Genomic DNA, 22,618 nt, shown 5'->3' with positions numbered 1-22,618 from the left:
ATTGTTTTCTTAATGAAAACACATGGGCAAATAAGATTATTTGTATACCCTTTACTTATCAAGTAATCACTTAATCGGGTATACCACATGCGACCCGATTGTTTCAACCCATATAAAAATCTTTTTGATTCAATGGAATACATTTCTTTGGGTTTTGCATTAGATGTTTCTGATACCTTAAACCCTTCATGGATATTCATGTATATATCACTATCAAGTGATTCATTTAAATAAGTAGTAATAACATCCATGAGATGCATTTCTAAATTTTTTAGAAACTGTTAGGCTGATTAAGTATCTAAAAATAATTGCATCCATAACAGGAGAATAAGTTTCCTCATAATCAATTACTGGTCTTTGAGAAAAACCTTGAGCTACAAGTCTAGCTTTATACCTTGTAACTTTATTTCTCATTTCTTTTTCGAATAAAAAAAATTCATTTGTATCACATAGGTTTCACATCTTTAAAAGTGATCATGATTGATCTGAAATTTTTTCTTTTATGGAGCGATTATAATTCAGTTCGTATTGCTCCTTTCCAATGATCCCAATCATGTCTATTTTGACATTCCATGACAGATTTTGGTTCTGGATCATCATTATCATTCATGATGTCATATGCAACATTATATAAAAATATCTCATCAAGATTTTTCATTTCATTTCGGTTCCATAATATTTTTGAATGTGCATAATTGATTGAAAATTCCGTATTGACATCATCAATCTCCTCTGTAGAAGGAGTATTGATTTGTGGTTCTTCTTGAACACTTTCTTTTACCTCATTATTAGCTGATTTTCTTTTTCGAAGATTTTTATCTTTGGAACCAATTGGTCTCCCACGTTTCTGGCGTGGCAAAGACTCAAGAGTGACATTATTGCCAGCTTTTGGAATTTCAATTCTAGCTTAAGCATTTACTGATGGTATATATGATTTAGTCACTCCTTTTTGTATCTGTAAATGCATCGGATAATTTATTTGCAAGTTCTTGCATATGCATTATTTTTGAACTTTTATTTCGCATTCTTTTGTGCGATGATCAAGATACATTAATTTATGTTCACACCATGAAAGATCTTTTTTTTTTTATTTTTTATTTTTCCCCCTAATATAGGGAACAATTTTTCATTAGAATGACAATCAGCAAAATGTGCTGTAAAAACATCACCCGTCATGGATTCAATATATCTTATGATTGAAGATGTTTCATATCCAACATATATTTCCATCCTTCTTTGAGGAACCATTTGTTGTGGTGGTGCAATAAAAAAATACACTGCACAACCAAATGTTCTAAGATGGAAAATATTTGGCTCTCGACCAAAATTAAGTTGGTAATGGAGAATATTTATGACTTGCACTTGGTTTAATGCGAATTAATGTCGCATCATGTAAATTTACATATTCCTATATAAATATTGAGAGTTTTGTACTCATTTCCAATTGTCTAGTTATTAGCTGTAAGCGTTTATCTATTGATTCAGCTAAACTAATATTGTGTATACACATGAGCAAATGGGATGTTCAACAACAATCCCTGTAGACATATAATAATCATTAAATGCTTGAGATGTTAACTCACTAGCATTATCAAGTCTCATCCTTTTAATGGTGTAATCAGAATAATGTCTTCTCAATTTAATAATTTGTGCAAGAAACTTTGCAAATGCCATATTACGGCTTGATAACACACAAACATGAGACCATCCGCTAGATGCGTCTATTAGAACCATGAAAATATCAAAATGGTCCACATGATGGATGAATTGGTCCATATATATAACCTTGAATTCTTTCAAAAAATATTGGTGATTCTTTCTCAATATTCTTTTCATTAATCACTATATGTGCTTTTCATTAATCACCATATGTGCTTTTTCATCAATCACCATATGCGCTTTTCATCATATATCATTTTCACCATATACGCTTTTAATCATATGTGCTGCGCTTTTAATCATATGCGCTGCGCTTTTCATCATATGCGCTTTTTATCATATGCGCTTTTAATCATATGCGCTTTTTATCATATGCGCTTTTAATCATATGCGTTGCGCTTTTTATCATATGCGCTTTTAATCATATCCATTATGATATATATCAGAGAAACTTAACAAATTTATCTTTGATTTGGGAGAAAACAAAGCATTGTTTATCAGAAAATTCGTATCATTTGTTAATATAAATTTTTGCCTTTTCCGTTCCTTATATCAAGTTTGCAAGACCTGATATAGTATTTATAATTCCTTCATTTGATTTAAATCAATGAAATATTTCTTAGATATCATAGTGTGTATGTTACCACTATCTGCAATACATAGATCTTTACCATTTAATTGATGTTGTATTTCAGCAGGATTCATACTAAAACTTCAAATAAGATAAGCAAATAATGAGTTATATTTCAGCAAGATAATCAAATTATATTACCTGCAAACAAGTTACAATCTGAAGTACATAAAAGATAACACTTAATAAACATATGTGTTATGGTCTAAAACCATTTATTTATGAGTGATACATAACAAACTAGGCATCTTAGAAAATTCAAACCATTCAAGTCTCAAGGTAGCTCGGGGTTTATTTAATCAAGATTTTTCAACAGATTCACTCTCGTTTTCTTTTCTTTTGGGACTTATTTGTAGAGATAAACAAGATGTTCATGTATTCAAGAAATACTAGACTGATGATCCATGTTACCAGATCATTAATAAGAATCTCCGAGATTCTTATAAGAGCGTCTACTAACATCTTCAATTTTATTCTTTCATGGATCACCGTTATTTCTTGATAATTAATATCGTATCTATCTTTGAGTATTTTCCATAATATACTTGGATATTCGATCATATAATATGTAGATTCTAAGGACTCGTCAATATGTTTGCTAAGAAAAATACTTGCTATTGCTTTCTCTTGTTCGGAACAATTGTTATTTTCATTCAGGGTTTCTAAAATACCGATTGATTTGAGATATTTTTCTACATTCATAACTCATGTTAAGTAGTTGTTCCCACTTGATTCTAAAGGAGCAAATTTAAGCCTTTTCAAATTTGACATTTTCTATTATAAAAAAGATGAACAACATAAATCATAATCATAATTAATTTCTAACAACATGAAATTAGAATCATTTTAAATTCATAAGTAGCAAACAACAGAATAATGGTATGATTACAAATAATAAAATCACAAGGGCAGGATAGAATTTAGGTTCACCCGGTGGTATATTAGCAACAATGATGATAGTTAGTATGACCAATACAATAGGAAAAATCATCCTTGTGTGAATCATCTTTACAAAAACTTTTTGAGAGTGGTAATCTGAGAAAATGAAGATTGATTTGTGAAAATGTGAAAACGAAGATGTTTATTTTATATTTGGAAAATATAGTCATTGTAACGTCGTCAGTTGACGTTAACAATCGTTATGTATACATGGCCTTTGTAACGTCGTTAGTTGACGTTAACGACTGTTATGTACTCGTTGTATTAATAATAATTTTAATAAAAGAATTTTATTAGTATAAATACGATTACTATAAATACATTTAGTATAAATACGTTTAGTATAAATACGAAGATTAAGAGAATAAACATATTATGCATAAATAATAAACTTAAGAATAAACATTAGTATGCATGAAATAAATAATGATTAATTGCATAAGTAATCATAAATGTTAGATAATATAAATATTAATGTTAGTAAAGTTAATAAGAGTTAGATTACAGAAATATAATTCAGGCGGTATAACCGACCATATATAAATTAAATAACATAAATATAAATGTTAGTGAAGTTAATAAAAGTTAGATTACAGAAATATAATTCAGGCGGTATAACCGACCATATATAACTTAAATAACATAAATATAAATGTTAGTGAAGTTAATAAAAGTTAGATTACAGAAATATAATTTTACTTATGATGATAATAATATTTACCTTACTAATAAATAATAGAAGATATCGTTAAAGAATTTCTTACCTTGATTAGTGACTTGTGCTTGCTTAGATAAACATTGATTATACGGAGCACTTCGTGCTGATAACGTGTTAAGATTCAATAGTTTATAATTACTTTTATTATACTTACTACACAATACTTGAATATGAAAGAGTAATAATGGATGGAGATAGAAAGATATATTTCACATATGTATATGAATGGGTACTCTAACTGATTACATTTGCTTGCATATATATACTACAAATATTTACTATTCTCAATTAGAAAAAATTGACATCCATCCTGTACATTCATAGACTTTTGTCTACCTTAATTATTGTCCACATGCTTGAATTATTGATAGATATATAACAATTTTATTTTTTCCCCTTATTTGTACAAATTAAAATTAGCAAAAATTTAGAATTTAACGAGGTGAATGTCCGTCACGTGTTGCTTAATATCCTGTTTATTTGCAGTAAGATGTTTTGACGAAATGTTTTTTTTTTTTTTGACAAAAAAATTGAAACTATATTGATAACTCGAGGCGTTCATCGGAAAGATAAAACCTCGCAACAACATACAACACGAAGGCAATCAACGCCCGAGAACAAAACGAAACAAAAAAACCAGACACTTACAAAAAAAAAAAACCACGACCAAGCACAAAAACACGAAATTAAAACCGAAAAGCATACACGACACTACACACTAAAATCTAACGAACATCAAAACAGAAACGAGATTATGTCAGTCGAACACAGAGCCACACGAGCCAAGAACACTCCACGAGCCAAAACAAAAATGTTTGTTGTATGGTTCGGTCACAGCAATAAATGTGTTTAAATTTAAAGTGCATTATTTCGTCTCTATATGTGCATAGTGATAGGCTAGTTTTGAACCCGGTGGGAAAGGGATGCACATACACAGATACCAGTTGATGTACCCTACCATTGTTTTTGTTTGTTCAATAAATGGCAAAACAATCATTTAATAACAAAAACATCTGAATTTTTGGTGTGTAAAAAGACGGTTATCTCCACAGTGTAGAGTTCTCCACACCATCACATTTGTAAATTGTAATATATGTAAATGATCAACCACGCCAACAAATGAAATAAAATTTGTGTTTTCGTATATATTCAATTCAATGACCTCTATCTGGAACATTGCCCGAATGAATGTGTTCCCGGGTACCGTCGATCGGGTTCGGGTTTCCACCTGAACGTGTGTGTTACGTGCAAATGATGAGGGTCGTTGAAATAAATGATTTACTAAAGCCAAAAAATCGTCGTTCAAAAAAAAATAAAAAATTAGACATTTATTGAACAAACATATGAATCTAAATAAACAGATGAACATGTTTTGTTATCCAATTTGTGTGTTCTTGTTCGTATTCATTCGCTAAAAAAAATTGTTTGTTCATGAGGTGATGAGGGTGAAAAGTTGGGATTATTATGCCTAGTTCGATAACATATTAACGTAAGAGATATTGTTACAATCAGTGGCGAAACTATGATTTTTTTCACCGGGGGCAAAAAAAAAAAAAATTAAACCGTAGCAATTTTTTTGGACAAAATTTGAAGATTTTGGGACAAAAGTTGGAGATTTTGGGGCAAAAGTTGAAAATTTTGGAGCAAAATTTGGAGAATTTGGGGCAAAATTTGAAGGTTTTGGGGCAAAAAAAAAAAATCCACCGGGGTCAAAGTCGAAAAACCCAAAAATTTTACCCTGAAAAAAAAAATCCACTGGGGGCGGCCGCCCCCTGCCCCTTAACACTTTCGCCACTGGTTACAATCAACTCACTTTCAATGAATGAACCGCGACATTGATTTTTGACGAATGAGTTAGTGTAGAAGAATGTAAGTACGAAGAAAGTTTTCAAGGATTATCATAACAAGTAAAAGTGTTCCATCAAATTATCTGGTAGTCTATATTATCATGACTGATTGACATTGAAGGCTGGAAAAATGATGTTCATCTTATTAACAACCTGTAGATAGAAGTCATTTGAGTACATCAGATGTGCAATTCTTTAGATGAAATCATCTGCTTTCTTAAGAACTATATTTGTTTCGGTAAATATAAAGTAAGATTGGGATGAGATTGAACAGTTACAACATATAAATATGTTAGGGAACAATAGATATAAGATTGAGTGTGTTTACTTGGATTGTTTAGTGTGACCGAATTATTATGTGACTATTTCTAACTCTCTTCCTAATTTAAGATGTGTTGCTAATGAGATTTAAATATGAGACATTTTACGAGACTTTTATGGCGTCAACCACTATAGATAGTTTGTGATGATTGAAAATTTGAAAAATATATATCTATATTTTTTTTTAAATCTTTGATACAAACAATTAAATCAAGCTTGAAGATTGAAAATCAGAGCTTTTAGTCAAATTTCAAGTTTCTGAGTTTCAAAGTAGATCTTTCCAAAAAAGTCAAATTTGAAGCTTCTGACATTTGAAGTCATGCTCGAGTTTGATTACATAGGAGTAACTCAGTTATACTATACTAGCACAAACCGATTTAGTTTTTATCAATCATCCTATAGTCTTCAACCCATTGCAGGGTTAATAGGTCCCAAACCGGTTTAGCTATAATCAATCCATTCTTTCAAATTTAGGGTTCAATAACAAGCCTATTCACCCTTCAAAGGTTTCATTTTTTCACATCTTAAGGTTTCTTGCATGATCCAATTATAGAAAATCCATTTACTAAGATACTCCTCTGAAAAGACTCGAAAAAATCATCTTGTTTGCAGATTGCAATGCAACTGTTTTTGCACTTCAAAAATAAGAAGAAAAAACATTAAGATCCAAGTAGAATTACAGTGACTTACGCTTTAGTGTACTATTACAAGTAGAGGTCTTAATACCTAAAAGGGGTCTCTTCTATAATAATTAAATTATTTGCTATCCTTGATTATCAAACACTCCTAATGTCATGAATACACAGAGTCTACCCAAGTAAATATATTATACTGTAACAATCGTAAAATAACATAAACGATACAATGAAAAAAATCAGGGTAATCACTTGCCTACCTGCATTAAAACGAAACGAAAAACCAGAAAGCAGTTCTTCATATTCCCATTAATCCCAACTGCAATCTCCTCTTGATTATGGACAGAAGAAAAAAAACTGGACAAATTGTAGTCCAAATTACTAAAAATACACAGAGATCATCACTTGCTGATCTTCATCCCTCGATTATCGATAATCCAGATTTAACCGCTTTTTTCTTCTGAATAAAGAATTACATGACATTTGGAACCACAATAAATCAAAATTATGGGTTCACATTGCAGTCAGTCAAGAAATGATTATCCTTGTTTAAGAATTTTCTCCAGTGGACTTTATAGGTTGAAATGCCGAGTTCAAGCCAAGGTTTCATGTTACCGTTGAAATGTAACACAGCTGCTTTTTTAATAGATTCATTAGCAATACCATAGTTATGACCTAGTCCAGATAATACCCATGTGTCATCAAGTGCAACAAGTAACCCTTGAAAAGTCAACATTGTTGCTCCTAGTGTAGTTGCTTCACTCAATCGCTGTTCACAAAGAAAAAAAAAAGTTTGTCGGTCAACGTCTTTGGCACATAATATATTACTACAAATAGCAAGGTTGCAAAACTTGCTGCTCGAGGAGTACTCGGTCAACTTTAAAGGGAGTAATCAGCAACTCGGGGATTAATCGGATTGGCAATTTTATACATTTAAACACTAAATATCAAAATTATATTATATGTGTACATATAGAAGAAATTATAAACACAAACTCTAACATAATTGGTTAAAAACATAAATATAATCGTTCATTTGTATAGAATTCATATTAAAATGTTAGACCAATTTTGACGTTGACTACGATTGACCCATTAACCGACGTTGACCAATTAATCAAATAAATTTTGAAGGATCAGACCGGTCTTTTCTTAAAAGGAAGGAGTAATCGGGTCTTTTACAACAGTGACAAATAGGCTAACTTATATAAAGTGGCAAGAGTAAATGTAAAAACAAATAAGAAGAGAAGCACACCTGTTGCACAAAACTTTGATACATTTTAGTAACGTCTCGTTTTCTCCACTGCACCAAATCAATTACGTTTAACCCCGACATCCATGTACAAGAGTTAGCATCATAATTTCCCTTCCCTAAATACCCTTTAAGTGCACCCAATTTCACTGAGCAAAACCGAGATGCACCAATAACTTTCCCATCCATTTCAAGATTCCACAAGGCTGATAAATCACGCTGGACAACGATATCATCATCGAGAACTATTATTTTCTTCAAAGTTGGAAAAATCTTTGGAAGGGCATAGTGCATATGTGAAAACACTGAAATATATTCGGTTTTACTTTCGGAAGCAGAAGAGAATGAGAGACGTAATTCTTGTGGCATTAAGAAATGAGAAAACAGAGGACTTTGTGGGTTGAGATCTTCAATGTTTAACACTTGAACTGTAGCATCCTTGTATGTATTAACAAAAAACCACATTTTCATTGAAAAGTAACTCTGTTTATCTGTCAACACATGAAACACCTGCTTCCCACTGGCCTGAAAATATATTGATGAGTCCCCTGATAAAGAATGATGATCATACATCTAAGGGTGGTTCTTTCGACCCATTACCTATGAACATGTTGATTCGGGTAATGTAATCATATTTGACACTTACAGTTGGTAGAAAACTCAGATTTTTGGGCCAATAAAATACCAGTTAGAGCAGTTACTAAACCATCCAGCCAGCCAATAGCTACCTCTAATAAGCATATAAAAGTAAAAAAAAATAAAGTAGATGCGAGAACATACTTTTGAGTTCATAACAGTTGAATTAATTACAACAGATGATGCAAGCACATTGTTAGAAAACATAACAAAGTGATGCAGCTCCGGGTTCAATAAATCTTCAGACTGATTATTAGCATCAACAGGAGAAGTTTTGAAATATTCCACAGTTAATCGCATTGACAAACAATGGAGACTTTTTGGTGTTGTTTGGACAGCTACTTGGTAAAGAAAAGCACTCTGCTTCATATGAAAATTGGCTTCATCTTCTGTTAAATCTACTAATTGTCTTAACTTTTTGTCAACGTTGTTACAGTCCACAGTAGCTGATTTAGCTTTCGTAATTACCGTTTCCATCTTCTGCAACTTAATCTCAACCCTACCAACACAAAAGAAATCTTATGTAATGTCTATGAAATTCTAATATGGATATATGTGTATCTATATATAAAGTTAGGTCGTTATTGTAAAAACAATTATTGTTAGAAGACTAAAAATGAGATATAACCATTTATTCATACAATTTTAACTCATAAAACATATAAATAATAATAATAATACTAACTTGATAAGATTCTCACCTTCATGAGAAAAGTTGATACAGATCACATTTTTTGAGAAAAAAGTTGATACAATTTTCATTTTTTTTTAAAAAAAATTGGCATTGTCTTCTTATTTGAACCAATCCCCATAAATATATACACACACACATATATATATACAATAGTGGGAACAAAAGAAAGAGTAGGCTAAAAAGAAAATAATAATTAGTCTTAAAAACTTACTGTGGTGGAAGATCTGTATCATAGGAACTTTCACTGAGAATGCGTTCGAATTCTTGAATATTTTGCTTCATTTCTTGTGAGAATTGGTCAAGGGCTGGAATCTTTGCAATACTGGGATAATAAGCTCGGGCCACATAAAGTTGGTCCTTCATTTTCTTAACTATAAAATCTTTCATTTTTTCCCTGTGTTTCTGACGCCATAAGCAATAGCTCCCAAATTTTAATTCACATGTTTTTTCATTCTCACCAATAGCTTGAACTGTATTAGTTTCTTCAAGTGATGAACCTCCATTCTATCAATAGGAACACTTGATGGTTAAACCCTTTACACACAGTCTATATTTAGATAGCATTAAAGAATCGTTACAAAGGTATGCTTACATGTGTTTTTTGAGGTGGCTTTATCACTTGTTTAGGCGCAGCAAAACCTGTAAATAATAAGATGTATAAAAAACTGTCTACGGTGACTGCAAATCCTTCAAGAATTGTAATTAATTAATTAAGTGTCTTTTTTGATTAGAAAAAAACATTTTAATAACAACTGCCTACCAGTGGTTTTGTTCCCAGATTTCTTGACAGAGTTCCTTACAAAATCCTGTTCATAACATGCATGACAGTGAGATAAACACACAATGGGCAAACGTGGCACAAGTATATATGTGTCTGAAAAGCTAAGCTTCTACAATGGCATTGAAAGTAAGCAAACTGGAATAAGTATTTAGATAGTTTAGGTTTAAAGGTCAATTTTACAAAAGGTTAGAATGTAAACATACAAATATACAAGTAACAAAAGGGTTGAGAATTCTTCATTGTGAGAGCAATGAGATAGACTACAACCCCTAAAAGTATGTATTCTAAAGTCACACAATAGGAGTATTAAAATATCTTCAAGATGTAAGGTGATATATATGCTAATTACTGACTTAATCTCCAACGTTCTTAAAGCTATTCACAACTTTTGCTATTCATTGTTATCCTAATTGATGTAAACATCACTTCACATGGAGAATAAGAAAACATGATCAGAGGTAGTTAGTATGCAGATTAGTAAGAGGCAGAAGTAAACTTGAGAGCTAATGAACAACACAAGTAAATTGTTCTAGTTGCATAAGAATCATTTTTGGTCACTCTTTCCTTAGACATATTAACCCGCAAGCATCTAAAACAACCCTATGAAAAACAGTAATTCTAAACTTTCTCCAATGTAAATATTTTTCAGTTATTAAGTATAGGATAGAATGAGAAATCATATTTTAGAGTTCATATGCTAAACTACATAGTCTTGCTATTGGGTATCAAATCTTACATAAATCACGGCTAGCAAGACATACAGGCATACAACCCCTTAATCAAAGAACTTTTATAAATAACTCATTTTATATATTTTTTTTATTTGCAATGTAAAACATCGTTGTTCTTTCCTAGATGGGTTCCAAAATAACTAAACTTCAACAAAGCTAATACTTTACTATCTACGAGACAGGCAGTCGTGTACTGCCAACAGAATAATACTAATAGTACAAAAGTTGAGTCTTAACCATCAAAGCAGTATGCAATGAACCTTTGGAAGAGTTGGTCCGAGATTTTTCAAAAGTCCATCTACACGTGATGATAGCCCTCCCTGCATAATCATATATATTAGGTAAATATAGAAAGATGATCACATGAGTGGTGCTTCGTTTAATCAACAACATGTAAATATGCATACATAATCAAAAAATGATTCTAATGTTGCTATAACAGGATAACGGATGCAAGAACAAAAACATTACTTCATTTAAAGCTGTATCAAAAGTTGCCTCCTTTCTTTTCGAAGCAGAACTCCTTTGCTCAGTAGGATACCCTGCAAAAACCGCATCCAAACTTAACTCCATAACTTCATACTCACTGTCCAATATAACTTTACAATAAACATCAAATGTGATGCCCACACTAATTACATCACAGATCTGGATTCTAAAATCTCATTTAACCAGCACATACATTCATACATATACATATACTGATATACATAATAATGCATACCAGTTTTAGATCTAAGTAACAGATAGCCTATAACACACCCTGTATGGTGATACAGAGTATTCACAGCATCAATTCATATTGATCACAGTATAATAATTATTGTGTGTGTGAACAATAGCACTTTATATAAGTTAAAAATCTACACACAGTGTTTACTGCATCAACTTAAATCTATCACTGTACATATATGTGCAAGCAATAACAGTTTAGATCTAAGTAACAAATGCGCAGTATATATCAATATACAATACTTACATAAGTTACATCATCAAAATAAATCAATCACAACACTTGATCTATATCACCTAGCACTAAATCACTAAAACTATAACCTAATTAACAGTAATTACGAGACAAAAACAAACGAATTCAGATCAATTAAACAAACAGCATTACAAATTAAGTAAAACGAACATTAGGTCAAAACAGATCTAACGAACTATACAACTAATCTATGTTAGAATGATGAATTGAACTAGTTACCGACGGAGCGATGGAGACCGAGTAAGAATGCAAGAGGAACGAGCATCGAAAGTAATACGAGACCTAAAACTGCAATTACAAGCCAACTCCATCGTTTTTTGCCTGACTGCATAGTGGTGGTGTTGTTATTGTGTGATGAAATTGTACCGGTCTTCTTCATCCCCTATCATCACACATCTTAAACCTATACTTCAGTTTATTTATTGTGTTTTTTTTTTTTACTCCGTAGATGATACGGAGTACTATCAAGCAGAAGTTACAAATATGGACATATAAAAATGTTTAATTGCATTTTCACCCGCTCTTCTTTGTGAAATTACTCGGAACTCCTGTTATTTAACTATGAGAATTTCTCTTACAAAATATTTTTTTTAACGGCGATTTTTTAGCATCAGTACATCATTTATTTCAACGACTCTCTTTATTTGCACGTATAATATAAGTTTGGACGGAAAACCGAACCCGTTTGACGGTACCCAGAAACACATCCATTCGGGCAGTGTTCCTAGGTAGAGGTCCGTGAACGAATCCGGTAAAACCTCCCTATAGGGTCAATATATACCACCATTATTGGTGTTCAATTGTTTTAAAGAATATCAGTTACTCCTACTATTTGAATTGTGATAATTAATTACAGTAATAACTAATTATGTAATAAGTAATAAGAATTTTGCTAACGTTAAGGCTGTTGTTAACGAGCTTAAACAGTTGTACGTAACAGTTATTTATTAAGTTAGTGGTGGCGGTTACAAGAATGTACTGTAACCATAGTCTTAAAAATTTTCATTAGCAAATTAAAAATAATAAGAATGATAAAGAACCGAGTATTAACATTTTTAAGTTTTATTTTAAGAAAAAATTGGTTGAAAATGCATTAAACTTTCACCATATTCTAATTGTATGCATCTAACTTTCAAATCTTTAATTGTATGTATTCAACTTTCAAAATTATTCTATTGTATGCATTTAACCTGTTATAACAGGTAAACTTCAGGTCACCTTAATAACAAAATTACATCATCAGTCCCTCATGTTTGTAAGATATTGCGTATTAATCATTCATATTTGAAGTAAATTATATTAACATTCCCTGTGCTACAACTGTTCTCCTTTCAAAATATGAGAGGGTGATGAAGTCATCAGTAGATATCTTCTATAGCAAGCCCCCTTAAAAACATATGAATCGAACACACTGCCCGTTTACAAAGAAGAGATTATTATGCCACAAAACAAAATTTACAAACAATGAGATGTGGATGGCTGCTGCTTATTTTTCAAATCCTAAGAAATAATTTTTATATTATTTTCAAATTCTAATTTATATGGTGATTAATCAAACTTCGACTCCATATTTTTGGTTATGCATCACGTTAAACCACAAAACAATACATCTTCATTATCAAAAGAATAAGTTCTCTACAAATTGAATAACACCCAAACATATTTACATTAAATCTCATACAGAGCCTAACCAGTCAGATCTGGTCGGATAAGCATGCGGTGGTGGGTGGCGCCGGATTTGCAGGTGGTGGCGGGTGTCAGAATAAGTAGTCGAATATGATCGATTCCGGCAACAACCAGTCAGATCGATTCGAATCCGGCAACAACCGGTTAGATCTGGTCACCACTGAAACGATTTATAACATGAACAAAGAAATTGATTCAGTTAAACGGGTTGTTTTTGAATTAGATTTAAGATAAGTATAATATCTAAGAATTGGATTGCTGAATTTTGGAGCTTTGGATTGTTGAATTTCGTGGCTAAAAAATTGGATGTTCATCATTTATTCTACATTAGATATGAAAATTGAAATGATTTAAATGTAACTAGTATATTTATGCAATAATCTTTGTGATTCGTTCTTGCGTAATATACTTTTTTCAACTTTTAATTATTGATTTTTGTAGTCAAGAAACAATAATTGCGTTATAGTGTTTGTTTGGGTTTTTACAATTAGGTTTCTTATTTTTTTGGTGATTTTTTTTGTGATGAAGATGAAGATTTGAGTGAAAGAGATTGATGGTGAATGTTAAGACTCTCCGTGTCAAAATAAACATTAGTGGTTGTGCAATATTGAGAAACATGAAGGACCAATCACATAATTTTTAATACATATTAACATGTTACCTTTTCAGCAAGTTGCTTAGTACATACAATAGAACAATTTAGAAAGTTGAATGCATATAATATGAGATCTGAAAGTTGAATGAATACAATAGGAATATATAGTGAAAGTTCAATATATTTTCAAACAATTTTCCCTTATTTTAATTAATGATAGTCTTAACTACCATTAAATTTATGAGAATGATATCGTTTAATAAAAATACAACGAAGTTGAGTTTTTTTTTTCTTTCAAATAATTACTAGAAATAAAAATGAATAAACGTAAAAAAACATTCGTACAATAACAAATTTAATTGGCTTCGAGAGTTTGAAAGTCCGTTAATTTTAATTTGGTTTCAAGAGTTTGATATAAAAAAAACCGCTTGTAACGACCCGTCAAAATCGTCATTGACGGCGCCGCTAACTTAGGTCCCGTAACATGGTCGTAGTCCCTATATGAGACTCGTCTGACCAAAATTATGTCGCATTCATTTAAAAAGTACAAGACTTACAAAGTTTAGTTTACCAAACGGATCGAAAACAAGTTTAAGTTTACAAAAGTTATGAAGTGTAAATGAAACAACTTGCGACATAATTAGTTTAAAAATCACGGTTTGCTATAAATAGCGAAAGTATGTATGCTTTAAGTTTGAATCCAAAAGCGCTATCCCTAGCGTATGCATATATGCTTGACCCCAAGCAAGTAATCAAAGTGTGCGGAAGCATGTATCAAGTAGCCAAGTATGAACCTGAGAAACATATAGAAAACTGTCAACGAAAAACGTTGGTGAAATCATAGATGTAGTAATAAACGTTATTTTTGAATCACAAGATTTAGTATTTCCATAAAATTGATCATCCAAAAGTTACATTCCAAAAATAGGTTCGCGAGCACCCAATTATCAATGCTTAATATTCCTTCCATAGAACCCCATCACAATAGTGTTAGAACATACACTGTTTCTCGAAAATATATTTTATTCGTAAACGGTAGCGAACCGTTTGAATGAGGGTTTGTCAAACCCATATGGATCCATACAACATAAGTTCTCGCTTACACCAGGCAAGTGTAACTAATGATAATCGAATTGAGGATTTTGTTCTAAACTCGCTGTAGAATGTTTGTTTCATTGGACTTGTGTTCAAAACATAAAAGTAAGTAGTACAAGATATAACAAAGTATATGTTTCTCAGCCCATGATTTAAAAGTATAAAGTTGTTGAAAAGGTGGGACTATGATCTCACCTCGAGTGCACGAGTATAAATGTACTTCACAAAGTAAACGTGTGCATGAAAGTTGCTTAGCCTTGACCTAAACAAGTAAGTTGTATCAATTAACCGGTTACGACACAAGGTCAGGCGAAATGTGTTCAATTAGTCCTATGGCTCGTTATGACTCGAATAGTATAGCATGTGAATCACGTTGTCAAGTTTTATGCAAGAATCAAGTATAAAAGCACGTTAGAACGATTGCATAAACGTTTGGTTAAGTTTGACTAAAAGTCAAACTCGGTCAAAGTCAACGGGGTCGGATCGGGTATCCGACAATTTTTCTAAGTTATATAATCATATATAAGCATGTTAGAACAAGTTACATGTGAATCGGAGGTCCATAGCATAGCAAACATTTTTAGTAAAATGACCAAGCAAAACAAAATCTGACAGGAAAATTGGACGGCGGCCAGAAGGTCTGGACGGCATCCAGCTGTGAAGGTCTGGACGGCATCCAAGAGTCTGGACGGTGTCCAGATTGGTACACAGACCCTGTTCTGCTGAAAACACACAAGTGCACGAACCAAACATCAAACATTCACAATTTATGATCCGCAAACAATTAAAACATGTATCTTATATCATCGGAAAGGTATTTTGACAAGGAATGCAACTAAACACATATCATCAATCGAGTTCATCATTTACCACAACAAAAACCTCGTCGAATGATCGTTAAACGTTCAAATCAATGTTTCAAGTTCATGAAATGCATTTCTTGACTCGGGAATCTAATTTACACATATGATACGCCGTTTTGAAGGTAATGAAACATACATTACAAATAAACACTTACTAATAATATTTCATGGCATTCAAAGTATCAAAAGTTTATTTTAAAAGCTATCAAACCCTAACCAAAACTCACAAAATCAATAATCATGTTAGTGATGTTTTCCAAATCAACCTACACATCAAATTGAAGCTAACGATGCTAGTAACACTTTTAATACATGAACTTTAGCATTTAACAAAATTTAATCAACCAAAATCAAGGATTAAGCACACCCATTTCAAGTGTTCATGTTAGTTACTCAAAACAACAAATCGAGCAAACAAAACATATATTCATGTTACACACGAGCCATAGACACTAACTAACACCATTTCAAGTCAAAAACACGAATTTGAGAAAATCTGGAGTTTTAAAAATGTTACCCAAACGAGATGAAGTTGGTATCAAATTGTAGAGGATGAAGAGAGGATTCCAAATATGTAATTTGTTTTGATGTTGGCCTCCTAGATCGAATTTAGATGATGAATGATTGAATTGGGTGTTTCTGTGTGTTCTTGAGATGGAGAGAAAAAGAGATGAGGGAGATGATGAAAATGAATGAATGGTAGAAAGTGGGTTGACTAGTTGACCTAGTCAACTAGTTTGCCCACTTGGCAACTTCGGTCCTTCGAGTTTAAAAGCGGGTGTGGGATTTTACCAAACGAATATTTTAAAAACGCTCGAGTAAACGAGTGGTGTTATAATTTATAACAACCCTCATATTTCCATACCTAAATTGACTAATTTGACTATAGGGTTGTCATCCATACGTAATATATAATTAAATTTGACATTGATCAAATATTTATTTTTAGTCAACACTTTTTGTTAACTAAAGTTTACACTAATTATATAAAATAACTTTAGTTAATATTAATATTAATGCGTATTATATTTAAAACTATATGAAACATAATTATTAATTAAATGATAAGTTATTTTAATCATTATATATATATTTTTAGCTTATAAAAAAGAGATTTTTTTTTATAAATTAAATAATGAGCCCATGAATTTTGACTAAATATTTTCAAAAATAAAAACTTATTAAAAACATTTTTAACATATTTTTATTTTTTGTCAAAATTGACACCTTTATTTTATTTATATTTTTTCTTTTCACCAACCATTTTTTCCCTATAAATACCCACTTCCATTTCATAAAAACTTGTATCAAATCTTTGGAAAAACGCTCTCACAAACTTGGGAAAGTATTTGAGGCATTTTCTATATTTTTATCGAATTGCTTTTATTTTTTTGTATATTCTTTAAAAATTCGAATTTAATATATATAAATTATTTTTACATGTTATAATTAGTATTATAAGTATTATGATGTATAAAAATAATTTTGATAATTTATGGAATATTATTTATAATTAAATACGAATTATGTAGTATTTAAACATAAAAACAATATAAAATTCGTAATAAAATATTAAACAATAATAAAAATAATTATAATTTTTTTTTTGAGATTATTATACTTTTATAAATAAGCAAAAATTATAAAAATTAAATAAATGGGACAATTAGTATTTAAAAAGAATTTACTTTTGCATTATTCTAAACCGAGAGAAATAATAAATAAAATACAAAATAAATACAAAAGTGTATTAAATATTTTTATAAAATTTTTATATGATTAGTAGCATCACTAGATACTTTAAAAAAAATATAAAACTTAATTTTAAATTATTTTTCCTATTTATTTAATTTTAGGCTGATTACAATGGTTAAATAATTAGAAAACATTAAATAAATAATATTTTGAAATAAAATTTGATTTAATAATTTTTATAACATTTTTACATAACACAGAACCTGTAAAAAATATATAATTATTTATTTAGGTCAATTTAATATTTATTACCTAATTAAATTTGATTAATATAAACCGAGTATATATAAAGAAAAGTGGGAAATAAATACAAAAACTTGATAAAATTATTTTTATAAAATATCCTACTGAATTGTATAATTAACTAAGTTTATAAAAATAATAAATATAATATTTAATGAATTAATATTCGAATTAACATATATTAGTATAATTTTCGATTAACATAAGTATATTACATATACTAAATTAATATTATTATTATAACTTACGGTTAATAACTAAGTATACTATATAATAAAGTATAATGCTTATAATGTAAGTTAATAACAATACATTATTAATAAACACTTATTTTATAACTATACTAATTTAATAATAATAACTTATAGTATATAATATAAGATAATCAAATTGTTAATACATTAATAAATATAATATAACATATATAATAACATATAAACCTAAAGTGAAGGTTAATCAAAGATAATGTATAATTCATGTGAACTTCATCGCTACTCAAGGTCGTAAGTGAATGATGTCTAGGTTGCCATTTATGGGTAAGCTTGTGGATCTCGAATGCCATGACTTAGATTCTGGTCAAGTGTCCTGGGCCCCGGTTACATCTGGTCATTCCTGACTTATTTGATAGCAATGAAGTTTGAGTAAAGTTATACAACGTCTTGCTAAAGATTAACCCGAACTTTCTAAAATTGGAAAATTACTATAAGTGGAAACTTTCCATAAATAGTAACCTTCCGAAAATGGAAATTCTTTAGTGAACCATTACTATCAATATAGTACTATATACTATTGTCTGTTAGGCAATGTCTGATCATACGTTCTATCTCTAGGTTGAGATCTCCGTTACTTACTTCCGTCATTTCTTTTCTTTGTAGATTATCTTCAACTGCTATTTAAGGTGATTTTCATAGCCCCACTTTTACTGTTTACTTAACTATTTATAACTTTTGGGGTGAGACACATGCTTGCTTTATAACTGTTTTACACTTAGACACAAGTACTAAATTGTTAACTATGATGTCATGCTTTGATTCATGCTAAATCCCTACCGTAATATCGTCAATTGCTACATTTAAATGCAAACTTAATTATTGTGAGTAGGCCTATTGAGAGTAACGTCTCTAACCATTCGACCGTTGGTCTTTGGTTACATAATAATGATTCCACGACACTGACAGTACAAAGTGTCATAGGGTAAACTTGTTTAGTAGCGATATTACAAAATGCAGCAACACTTTTAGATTGATATTTCTATATCAATCAACTTTAAACTAAATCTTGCGGTCTAAAACTTTGGATATTATTTATAAACCTGTGAATTTTACTCAACCTTTTTGGTTGACACTTTAAGCATGTTTTGTCTCAGGTGATGATTGAGCTAGCTGTTTACAACTTTGTGATGATAGATTTGATGCTTGCATGGAGTCCACATCGCATATTATATTTTAGTTCATAAACATTTATTTTACGTTTTAATAATAATGTAAACATGTATTACTGTTTCCGCTGTTTTATTAACAAAGGTTTTATTTAAAAAGTCTCATATAGAGTCGTTCTCGTTTATACAACTGTGTTATGATATGATTGGTCACAATTACCCCTGGTCCATTTTGGGGGGTGTGACAGATTGGTATCAGAGCAGTGCTGTTGTAGAGAACCAGGATTGCATTTTAAGTGTGCCTTATACAATTAGGTACCTTAGCAATGTAGGACTACAACTTTCCTTGACTATAGTGCCTTTAATTGTTAAATGCTACACTATACTTTAGAAACTTTACTTATCTTAGAATGCCAAGTCAATCTAAGAACTCTGTTCACTTTTCTAAGTACTATCCAATTACGCCACCGCGTTTAAATGCGACACTACGATTTCTGAAATTCTTGACATTCCTAAGTCATCTATCATGGTTTGTGTATTATATATGTATTACATAAAATATTATCCATGAATTTTGAAACTCCTATATTTGTTACTATTCATACTCAAACGTATATAACTCCCTGTTATATCACGTACCTATATGCCTTATGCCTTTATGCATCAGTTTGCGAACCAGAAAATGTTATTGAGTTATCGAGAATCTCAAAGACATTATAATGTCATCACTATTCATATTCATTACTTTCTTTACTTTCTTGTTGTTTTGATCATTGAATTTTCCTGAGGGATGACGTCTACGAAACTATAGAATAGAAAGAGTTTGGATTACTGATTTAAAGGATCCTATAGCTCAAGCCCCTGGACCTGAATAGGACATTACAAATTGAAAATCTTTAATCAAAAGATTATCAGATTACATACTTATCATCTAGACACGTCATACTACCATTATTAGAGTATAGACACATCATATCTTATTATATCTTATCGTATCTATCCCAATAATATTTGTCTAACACTTTTCCTAAATTTCCTCCGTAAATTACGAAAATCTTTTTGCTACATATACACATTCAAGGAGATGAATATATCATCCAGTATTCAACACTAATCTCATATCAAACCCTAATTCAAATCACATAATATGGATTTCTCAACCGATTCCTCGAGCTCTAATGGCAGCGTAACCGGAACAAACGAACCAATCAGTCTTCATCTATTTTGGATGAATTGGGGATGGGTTCGTAGTAAACTTAATCAATGGAGACAGGAAGAACGTAATCCCTTCCACCAACTGAATTCACCTCTTGGTGAAGAACCTGAAGCACTTACCGGCGAACCCGTTCGGAACACTATTTTCACCCTCATTTCTAGGATATCCAGTCACGAATATATAATATCTAAAATTCTAAATCTTATTCATCCACTTGTCCGAACCGCTAATCATCCCGGAATAATAGAAGAAGTCAATGAGCTTCGCGCTCGAGTGGTGGCTCTGGAGAATATGGTGCGAAACCTACGAACACCAGCAGCAGCACCAGCAGCATAACCAGTACCATCAGCATTACCACCAACAGCATCAGTTTCACCAACAACAACATCTGCATCCCACGCCTCAACATCACACTCAGTACCTCGAACATCAACATCATACGCCACATAGATACCAAGGAATATTAGTAATAATGAGTTAAGATGTATTGACTCATTCTTCATGAAGAATTATATATGTATACTTTATATATATATGGTTTGAAACAATAATAAATCTTTTCGTACTAAGCTATTACGTGTAAATCTTAACTAGTATGTACTACTTGGTTAATTCATATCACTAATATGCTATAATGTACATCCTTCGTTAATGACTTAATGATCGTTAATCACTGCTTCAGCACAATAAACTCCATTTCATAATAAATCAAGTGTATTATTCAAATACATGTCTGATTTTACACTTCCATTTTCGATGTACTCGAAACTTTTTAGAAAACATTATTCGTGTCTTGTGAATTTCACAAGAATTCCACGAGCACCAACATCATATACCGAGGTATATCAATAACAATGAATGATGAAGTATTGATTCATAACTCCATTAAAGAAATATTCCGCAACGATTATGTAATCTCTCAAGTTTTGAAGATTATTTATTCTTGTTCCAACCGCAAATCAAATGATTTTAATATTATATTAACTCATTGAATCTATATTATATTTGAAGAATACATATATGAACGTATATCTCCATAAAGATTGTAATTAAAGTTCTTTTGTACAAACTGTTAATTGTGAAAATATTTTAACGGGTAGGTAATACCCGAGAAATATTTATATCTCATATTAATATGTTGCATTGTACATTCTTCAATTCTGATTCAATAATCAGTAACTATACTACTTACGTTCACAAGATATATGTATCCGTTCACTAAAGAACAACCATTTTCGTACAAATTCAATTACAAATTCTAATTTTGACATATCAGAATCTAAGTAAAGCTTTAGCAGGTGTTATCTTCCTAAGATTACTAAATTCATATATATATTCATTCGTATTTTGTGATGAATTATCACGTCAAACCACCAAAATTAGAACCATTGATGGTTACATCCTACGCTTAAACACTTCAAATTCAAAATTCTTGAAAACACCTCAGATTGATAATCAATGATTCAGATTCGTTAACCTTGAGAATGCTGACGAAGCAGCAAAAGCTATAGGTGGTCTTAATGGCCAAAAGTTTGATGATAAAGAATGACATATTGAAAAAGCTCAGATTTAGAACTGAAAAACGGATTGAGCTAACCATGAAGGAGACCATGGACAAATCACAAGGACTAAACCTGTAATCAAAGAATCTAGATGATTCGAATTCTGATGAAAATCACAAAAGATCTCCTTACGCATTCTAAATCCTTACAGAAGAATTTTCCTCATTATCATTGGATCTTAGAAAATTCTAAGATATCATCGTATCTTTCGTTATAAATATCCTCTATATTTCTGAAGATACCTTCATAACTATTCTTGTCCGAAATTATTTATCACTTCGCACTATCTGTGTTACATAATAAAGGAAACTGTTTTAGTTTCTATATTTCTATAACATACAAGTTTAATTTTTGAATGATTTGAGGTAGTATTGGGAATTGAAGCATGAGTTA

General features: G+C 30.9%; 1 protein-coding gene across 2 annotated transcripts; it reads right to left on the bottom strand.

Annotated features, from left to right (window-relative positions):
* Window positions 1-6,807: 6,807 nt before the first annotated feature.
* LOC139899463 (probable galacturonosyltransferase 7) lies at window positions 6,808-12,246 on the bottom strand. Of its 2 annotated transcripts, XM_071882289.1 has the most exons (9): window positions 12,052-12,246; window positions 11,316-11,386; window positions 11,105-11,164; window positions 10,093-10,138; window positions 9,925-9,971; window positions 9,544-9,836; window positions 8,783-9,137; window positions 8,006-8,527; window positions 6,808-7,519 (listed from the first exon to the last, which is right to left on the bottom strand). In XM_071882289.1, exons 1-9 carry the CDS (start codon window positions 12,209-12,211, stop codon window positions 7,256-7,258), a joined length of 1,818 nt encoding a protein of 605 aa, XP_071738390.1. In that variant the 5' UTR covers window positions 12,212-12,246; the 3' UTR covers window positions 6,808-7,255. The 2 variants fall into 2 exon arrangements, with proteins under 2 accessions (XP_071738390.1, XP_071738391.1); XM_071882290.1 differs by lacking the exon at window positions 12,052-12,246 and having other exon boundaries at window positions 11,082-11,164; window positions 11,316-11,337.
* Between the last annotated feature and the right edge of the window lie 10,372 nt (window positions 12,247-22,618).

This window comes from Rutidosis leptorrhynchoides, chromosome 3, assembly GCF_046630445.1.
Source record: "Rutidosis leptorrhynchoides isolate AG116_Rl617_1_P2 chromosome 3, CSIRO_AGI_Rlap_v1, whole genome shotgun sequence".
NCBI classification, from domain to species: Eukaryota; Viridiplantae; Streptophyta; class Magnoliopsida; order Asterales; family Asteraceae; genus Rutidosis; species Rutidosis leptorrhynchoides.
The sequence above is the reverse complement of the archived record's forward strand: the minus strand, read 5'-3'. Positions and strand labels throughout refer to the sequence as shown.